The sequence below is a fragment of the Mandrillus leucophaeus genome, unplaced genomic scaffold (genome assembly GCF_000951045.1).
Source record: "Mandrillus leucophaeus isolate KB7577 unplaced genomic scaffold, Mleu.le_1.0 Scaffold159, whole genome shotgun sequence".
NCBI classification, from domain to species: Eukaryota; Metazoa; Chordata; class Mammalia; order Primates; family Cercopithecidae; genus Mandrillus; species Mandrillus leucophaeus.
This window is the reverse complement of record NW_012101576.1, coordinates 72,942-81,931: the sequence shown is the minus strand read 5'-3', so window position 1 is coordinate 81,931 and position 8,990 is coordinate 72,942. Positions and strand designations below refer to the sequence as shown.

The 8,990-nt window shown below is 47.2% G+C and overlaps 1 protein-coding gene across 1 annotated transcript in view; it reads right to left on the bottom strand.

Annotated features, from left to right (window-relative positions):
• Nucleotides 1-7,489, bottom strand: part of BATF3 (basic leucine zipper transcription factor, ATF-like 3) — a 12,042-nt gene extending 4,553 nt beyond the window's left edge. Inside the window, exons 1-2 of the mRNA XM_011975853.1 lie at nucleotides 7,448-7,489; nucleotides 6,999-7,103 (exon numbers count right to left, since the gene is read on the bottom strand). Coding sequence (XP_011831243.1) covers nucleotides 6,999-7,103; nucleotides 7,448-7,489 — 147 coding nt within the window. The remainder of the gene's footprint in view (nucleotides 1-6,998; nucleotides 7,104-7,447) is intronic.
• Nucleotides 7,490-8,990: the final 1,501 nt, after the last annotated feature.

Sequence of the window (8,990 nt, the reverse complement as noted above, 5' to 3'; positions counted from 1 at the left end):
ACACACTCTCACACATGTACACACTCACACACAGTCACACACTGTCACACAGTCATACACACATACACACACCTCACACACTCAGTCACACACACTCACAGACTCACATCCACACTCCACACCTTCACTTTCACATAAGCACTCACACTCACACACACTCCAGCCTGCAGCTGGAAATGCCTTCACTTTCAAGTAAAACGGAGAGTACGTTTGAGTAGTTCCAACGTGAACATTTTACGTAGATTCTGAAGGACAAGAAGCCCTCTTCCTTTGGTAGAATAATCCAAGCTGCCTTTCTACATATACTGAATTCCACAGCAAGAGGCTCTGAGCTTCGCGGCTTTGTCTCTGGAAGCCGTGTGCGCAGCCCTGTGGCCTGAGGCTTCCCTGAGGTCCCCTGCCCTCCCCCAACCCCTGCTCAGAGTCGTCAGAGCTTCCCGTCACAGGTGCCCCAAGGGCCCCTCATCTGCCTTCTCCACAGGGACTTTCTCTTCCAGGATTTAAGCTTTACTTATAAACCGGCTGAGGGACTTTTATTGAGCTGAGAGAATAAGAAGAGAAGAAGTCAAAATCTTTAGGTGAGACCAGTCCTATGAAAATAAAAAGAGGAGCTGGGAGGGAAGAAAGAAGAGGCCAGAGAACACCGAATAGCAGCAAAAGGGGGAAGAAATGAAACCCACCTCACACCCAGAAGAAATTCCTGGAGTAAACGCAAACCAAAAGCAAGCAAAGACCATTAAACCCTTCATGATTTCCAAACATATGACCCGTCTAGCTCTAATTCTGCCAAGTTCCAAATCCTTTGCTACAGGAGGGTTTGAGGTTGCTGTACTCCCTCTCTGGGTATTTGCCGGGACAGTTTCAAAGCAGACACCTAAAAATTAGAGGTGGTGAAATCACTGTGGATCCCAGTTCTGCCTCAGAAATGAAGCTGCCTAAGGCAGTGGATCTCAAGTAGGGCAACTGTGGCAGTCAGCAGGGGACACTGGCAGTGTATGGAGACAGTTTGGGTTATCACAGCTGGTGGGGGGTGCTACTACATCATGTGGCTAGAGGACAGGGATGCTGCTCAACGTCCAACAGCACAGAGGACAGACCCCCAACAACCAGGAATTATGCTGCCCCACGCATCAACAGTGTTGAGGCTGAGAAACCCTGTTCTGGGCATCTAGGAGCAAGTGACTGGGATCAAGGGGCTGCCTAGGGATACGCAGGGTCCAGGGTGCCTCTGAGGCTAAAGACAGGATCAAGGATTGGTAAAGAAGTGAGCAGAGATGACAACTACGGTGATAAGGAAAGAAGTAGGAACAGGCCACCAGGAGGCCACAGCCACACACAGACCCCATTTCACAAATTAGAAAACTAAAGCTCTGAGAGGTACAGTGACTTTTCCAAGGTCACACAGACCTGGGATCTGACTCCTAACTTCAAGGTCAACTGCAGCTCTCTTGTAGCATCAACAATTCTGCGTTTGGTTGGCAGGGCCTGGGTCCAGATTTCCCCATGATGGTTACCAGAAGTAAGAGGCTGTAAGATCTCAGTACTTTAGAATAAGTCTACTCCCAAGCCTTCACTGATGCACTTCCCAGCAGAAAAACTGTGTTACCAGCAAGGGCTGTACAAATGAGTGTCATAATCAGTTTCTAAGCCACACGGGTGCTGGCATGAAGCTTCCTCTTAGAACATGCAATATCTGAAAAAACCATGGCGACTACACAACACAATCACATTGCCCAAGTCATTCACCAGTTTGTGACATTTGGGGCTCCTCAGGATGGCACTGCTGCTTTCCTTTTCTGACTCAAAATTCTTTCTCAGTCTTACACCTTTGGGGTGTCTGGTCGAACCAGTCTGACCCACTTCTGAGCCACCCTTCAGCCTGGGTGAGAGGAGACCCTGCCTATTCACTTTGGTTCTCATTTGTCAGTGTGGACTTTGGCATGCGCCTAGTGTTCAGAGATGAATGCAGGTCGAAATCCCCACGGGAGGTGTGAGCGGGTTGGAGGGATGATTTGAAAGCCCACAGTGAACTCTGAGGTCTACAGACACATGTTAACTGCTTCTCATCACCGTAGTCCAACTGCCAGCAACCACTGCCCAGAAAACTCTATGTGAAGGGGAACCCCAGCCGCTGCCTCTCTGGCTTGGCCTGTGCAGCCTCTTCCCCCATCCTCCCCTCCACAGAGGTCTCGCCTTGACGGACACTCCTAGGCCTTTGGAGGTGGAGAACAAGGAGGGGAGGGAGGTGGCCGAAAAACTCCTAAGAGCTGCAGTTGGAGCAAGTTTCTCAGGGCGTTGGAGGCAACAGAGGCTCAAGTGCTCACTTGAGCAGCACATACACTGAAATTGGAATGACACCGGGATTAGCATGGCCCCTGCACAAGGATAACATGCAAATTCATAAAGTGTTCCATATTTTTTAAAAAACCCAGGAAGACGAAAGAGTAAAAAACAACCCAAAAAACCAGAGGCTCAAGTGCAGGTGGAGTATGTGAGTGAGGTGAGCAGAGAAAAGTGGAAACTTGTTGGCCAGGCTGGAGTGAAGTGGCGCAATCTTGGCTCACTGCAACCTCCGCCTTCCAGGTTCAAGCGATTCTCCTGTCTCAGTCTCCCGAGTAGTTGGGACACGTCACCATACCTGGCTAATTTTTCTATTTTTAGTAGAGACGGGGTTTCGCTATGTTGGCCATGCTGGTCTTAAACTCCTGGCCTCAGTTGATCCACCCACCTCAGTCTCCCAAAGAGCTTGGATTACAGGCATGAGCCACTGTGCCTGGCCAAAAAGTGGAAACTTTAAACACGTTTGCTCCAAATATCCCCCCTCACGATATGCAATAAACGCAACTAAAGAGCTTGAGTTACTTTGAGATATTCAGAAATGCAATCCCTGCAGTGTGGGATAGAGGAACAGACGAAGAAAGTCCTTTGGATGCACCACAGTCTCCAGGGAGCAGCAGGCAGTGGCTGTCAGTGGCTGTTTTCTGGGCCCTCTGGTGTCTCCCAATGAGCTGGCCTCACTCCAGATTTGAGGAGGAGGTTCCTATGCATGGTGTCCCCATGCTAGATTGGCCTGGGAGGTCCAGGGGTCCTAACGGGCTGTCATGACCAGAAGCAGTGTGCAAGGCGCTCTGTGCTCAACTCACTGGAGCTTGGCAAAAGGGTTCTTTATACCATTTTTAAACCGGATACCTTGCCTCCAATAGTAGATTTAATCATCCAATGATCCCTACAGCTACAATGCTTTCCTAGAAGGAACAGGGAAGGGATTACTCACATGGCGAGTAATGATTCGGTTCAGAAATGATGTTCCTCTGGTTCTGCAGAAGGTTTGGGATATATTTCCATTTTCCTAAGCCAGTCGCCTGCTTCCTCACACCCACTTGTGACCAGTGACACTTGTGTGGAGATAGTGAAGCTAAGGTGAGGGCTACAGCTCTGGGGTCTGTATACAGGTGGAGCTGCTGTCCTAGCCTCTTTGACCCTGTGTTTCTCAATAAAACTGGCCTTGCTGAGGTGATCTGCCAGTGGTGTGTAATCCTGACCCATTCCTTCAGCCCCACAGAGAGAGGGGGGAAGGGGGTGCTCTTCCATGGAGGGTCTGGGCTTCAGATCAACCCGCCCCATTTCTGGAAAGGGCAGCTGGCACGACTGTCATGCAACACAGTCTCTGGGTTGGAGAGCAGGCCAGGGACCCTACAGAAGGGGTCTCCACCCCACAGTTCCAAGAGGGATCAGATAGGGGTAAACGTGGCACCACTCTGAAGTTCCCAGGCACCTGGTTTACTCCGTTATCAAATGCAGCAGTGACAGAAAGTGCGAGAGAGCCAACGCTTCATACAGGTACTCTTCTTGATACTGTGGTAAAGTTCTGTATTTACGTTACCTTCTGTGGTAGGCAGCATAATCGATCCACCCCTCACAGAATTCTACATTCTACTCTCTTGAACCTGTGACTATGTCACCTTACATAACAAAAGGGACTATGCGGATGTGATTAAGAAGCGTGAGATGGGGAGACTATCCTGGATTATCCAGGCAGACCCAATGCAATCCTAAGGGTCCTTGTAAGTGAAAGAGGGTGTCGGGGAGTCAGAGAAGATGTGACAATGGAAACAGCACCAGAGTAACGCAGCCTGAGAAAGATGCGACTGGCCATTGCTGGCTCTGAAGATGGAAGGAGACCATAAGCCCAGGAACACTGAAGCCTGCGGAAGCTGGAAAAAGCAGGAAAACGAATCTTCTCCAGAACCTCCAGAACGAAGGCAGCCCTGCTGCTATCTTCATTTTGACCCAATGTGACCTACTTCTGATGTGTGACTGCCAAAACTGTAAGACAGTGTAAGATAGTAAATGTTAAACCACCCAACGTGTGACAGTTTGTTTCAGCAGCAGTAGGAAATTAACATCCTTTCCTTGGGAAATTCCAGGTTTCCCACCGACAGGCAAGGCATGAGATCTTCCTCCTCTCTTTGTGACCCAATGGCAATGCTTGGTATTTGTGAAATGGATCTACTTGACCGTGCTCCATGAAAGATCTTGTCCAAGATCTTGTCCTCTGGATACATATTCAGTCCAGACTTAAACTGATGTTTTTAAAACTAGTTTTTAAAAATATTAATGCACCTGGCTGGGACTAGGAGCTTCTTCAGGAGTAACGCCTTGGCCATCCAGCAGCACATGTGGTCTGAATATAGGGCCATGCACTAACTGGGAGCCACAGGTCCCCTCTGGGGGCTATTTTGGTAACATGATGCTAGAATCACAATTGCTTCAGGAGCAAGGGGGAAGAAAGAAAGGAGGCAAAGGGCATTACCATTCTTCTGTGGAAATTCTTCAGGATGAAGGCTGGGAGGGACCTTCCGTGACACTAGTCTAGAGATCCTAGCCTCCTTCGAGGGCCCAGCCTTCTTACTTCAGGAAAGAATGTGACATTTATGATTCATGCCACACTGTGAATTTATATCGGAAGGTCACCTCTCTGTGGAGTATGTGCATTCTAAATTTGTTCTTTGTTCATGGTTAGAGTTTTAAGATTGCCCTTTTCCTCTCCTCTCCCCAACACACCTCAGAGTCTCCATGTTGCCAGTGCCCCAGAATGGCCTTGTTGAGACAAGCATGGCAGGAGCCATGCTCATGCCTGTAATTCCAATGCCTCATGCCTGTAATTCCAACACTTTGGGAGGGCAAGGCAGGTGGATCACTTGAGTCCAGGAGTCTGAAACTACCCTGAGCAACATGGCAAAACCCCATCTCTACAAAACTACAAAAATGGCCAGGCGCGGTGGCTCATGCCTGTAATCCCAGCACTTGGGAGGCCGAGGCGGGCGAATTATGAGGTCAGGAGTACGAGACCAGCCTGGCCAACATGGTGAAACCCCGTCTCTACTAAAAATACAAAAAATTAGCTGGGCGTAGTGGCAGGCACCTGTGGTCCCAGCTATTCGGGAGGCTGAGGCAGGAGAATCTCTAGAACCCAGGAGGCAGAGGTTGCAGTGAGCCGAGATTGTGCCACTGCACTCCAGCCTGGGCAACAGAGTGAGACTCTGTCTCAAAACAAACAAAACAAAAGACAAAATTAAGGGCAGAGGTGGGAAGATTGCTTGAGCCTGGGAGGTGGAGGCTGCAGCAAGCCATGATCATGCCATCACACTCCAGCCTGGGCAACAGAGCAAGATCCTGTCTCAAAAAAATAAGAAAGTATGGCAGGAAAGAGCTAAACTAAAATCTTTAATTTTGCACACCAACCCCGACAAAGACAAGAACATGGAACGGTGGCCCATTCCAATCAAAAAGATCCTCGGATGCTTTTGAGGCCAGTTCCTGGTATGGCGCAGCCCCAGGTCCCAACTGCAGGATTACGCAGGTGTACGCATGAGGGTGGAGGGAAAAGGAATGGCTTAGGATAAATCTTAGGCTTCTGATTTGAGTGATGAGAAAGATGGTTTGCTCCATTAACTACAGTTTGAAGACAATAAGAAGAGAAAGTCTCCGGGTAAATGGATAATAACACTCTTTTATGGATGTGGTACATCACAGCAGCCTGCAGTGGACCCATGGGGAAACAGCTCAGCAGACGCTGAAGTTATGGGGTCTAGGATCCAGGACAGAGGGCCTGCCTGGAGTAATCAATGTTGGGAGCTGATGCTGGGAGAGCAGATTAATAGATTAAGTCTCCTAGGGTGAGAAAAAAAAAAAGGGCAGAGTTTGAAACACTCATCACTACCAACATTTAAGGAAATAGAGGGTAGAAGGCTAACAAAGAAATGGAGAAAAGAAAATTGGTGAAGAAGATCAGGAAAACTAGGAAATGTGGTCTTTTAGAAGCAAAAGAGGGGAAAGCTTTAAGAAGAGATGGGTCCAAAGTGTCACATGTTCTAACAAGGTAAAGGATGATGAGACCAGAAAGAGGGTCCTGGATAGGGCAGTGCCAGGGCACAGGTGGCTGCAGTGGGAGCAGCTTCTGTAGGGGGTGTGTGTGTGTACATATGCACGTTGGGTACATGTGTGGATGTGTGTGTCTGTGTGCGCATATATGTGTGTCAGGTGGAGAGGAGGTAGCAGAAATTAAATCACAGAGGATTGGGGAATAACCAGGAACCGGGGACACAGAGACAATAGGTGTAACTACTCTTTTTTAAGAAGCAAGGAAGTTAAAGGATTACTTTGGAGGAAAAAAAAAAAAAAAAAAAAAGCAAAACAAGAAGCAAGAATGTAAGGGAAGGAAGGAAAGAAATGGAGCAAGAACTTGAAAGTGAATCAGGGTCCAGAAGAGGCTTTGTTTTGTTTTATAATGAAAGAAACTTGAGCATGAGAAGCACCTGGTAGATGAGGGAGGAACGAACATGTGTGTGAGCAAACAGTGAGAACACCCTGGCAGAAATTAGATATGAGTGTTGCTGAAATCGTGATAAAGAGAACAGTGATGTCATCACCCCCACTCCCGTGCAAGGGCAGAGGTGGTGTGGCTCTCAGGTGGCTTGTCCCTACCACGGTCTCACCTCATGGAGCTTGTCAGCCTTCTGGGTCTGCTTCTTCCGACTTCTCTGAGCAGCAACTCGGTTTTTTTCTCTCCTTCGGACCTTCCTGTCATCATCCTCAGGGCTCTGGGGAAAAACATTGGGTGGGCGTGATGTCGTGGCCTCTCGCCTTACCCTTCTCTGCCCTGTCTCGTCACTCAGCGTTGTTCACAGAGCTTTACCATTTGCTTTGCAGTAGACAGCAGCACTAGTTGCTACACCAATGGGCTCACAACAGCCCCTTGCCCAGGAGCACTCACCATGTGAGTGTGTGAAGTGTGTGGTGTGACTGCTGTTTAAAAGATGAGGAATAAGAAACTCAGAGGGGTTAAGGACCTTGCTCCAGGTATTACAGCCACCAAGTGGGTGAGTGGGAAGTGGAACTCAGGTCTGTTGGTCTCCAAACCAATGTTCATAAACCTCTAGCCCACAGGGCGTGTGCCTGGAAGAGCTGTGGTGTCAATGTTGTCCATCTGAGACTGGAAAGCTGGGCGGGGGCAGGGGGCGGTGGAGAGATCTGCTATCTGGAACTTGCTGTTTGCCAGTCCTTACACCACCACGCATGAAAGGTACTTTTGATGCTGCATGCAAATCATGATTACACTTATAACTAATTGCAACCACATAACTCTACCAACACACCAAATGATCTTAAACCCCACTGACAATGTACTCATTTGAACAATGCTTGGCTGACATTTTGTTTCAGAAGTCAGAGTGAATCAGAAAGCAAATTTTTGATGTGCCTTGAAAGCTGTTAGCTATAAGTAAGATTTAACCAAATTCAGTCAAATCCCTCAAGAGTGATCATGAAACAGGCAGGCGGGAAAATGTACCGACTGTGGTAAAAACACTTCAATCAGCTAGAGAAAACATGAAAAAGTAGAGCAGTATTTGCTTTCTAGAACCCCATGAGGAGACACCACCAAGCGGGAAAAATACCACACTTACAGAGTTTAAGAGCCAAGAGGTACAAATACAGGAAAACCACTCAGTTATTAATATTCATGGAATGCAAATATTAATAACACAAAAATGGATATTTTCAGTTATCATTTGATCTTGTCCTGTATTCCAAATAAGACACACATCTTCCCAAGTTACTACAGGTAAGAATTTTTTATAAGGGTATAAAAAGGAGAAGAATAAATAACATAGCAAATAGAAGCTTAAGGGAACAGAGACAAAGTATGAAAATACAGTCTTTTAGAGAGGCAAAGAAGTCTTGATAAACAAAACCAGAACATTACAGGGGAATATGTGGTTAGAAGACAGCTCTTTAGCTTTAGAATCACACCGATCCTAGTTTTGTCTCTTGGTGTCAACATGGCCTTGTGTAAATGGTTTAAATTCTCTAAATTTTCAGTTTTCTCATTTATTGCAAACATAATTCATTCATTCTTTCAATACGTATTAACTGAGCACCCACCATGTGCCAGACACTGTCCCAGACACTGGGGATACAAGCCCTAAACAAAGGGTCAGTGAACTCTGCAGACTTAGTGCTAACAGCCTAATGCTTAGGATTGGGATACGATGAAATGAGATTTTGTCCTAAAGCTCCCAGCACACAGTATGCCCTCAAGAAGTTACCTGCCTTTGTTGAAGTTCCTACTTAAAAAAATATGTATTCTGCATAGTGCTTTTCATGCCTCTTGCTCTCCGTAATCAAAAAGTCACTAGCACAAGAAAGCAGCCTGCATACTGCCCTCGGGGAGCTGACTCTAAACTGTACTCATCACCATGATCACACCTGCCAACCCAGCAGAAACATTTAGTCAAGACAGAAAGAGGTGAGCAAAAGTTAGAGATAGTATTACGTTATTAATCGTATCTGATTCAATCTCAAAGATCCTGAGAGATCGATGTTATTATATTCATTTTACAGATGGGGAAACGGAGGGTCGGAGAGGTTAAACAGATTGCTCAAGGCTGCTCAGCCTGTGTGTGGCAAAGCCGAAGCCCAAACTCAGA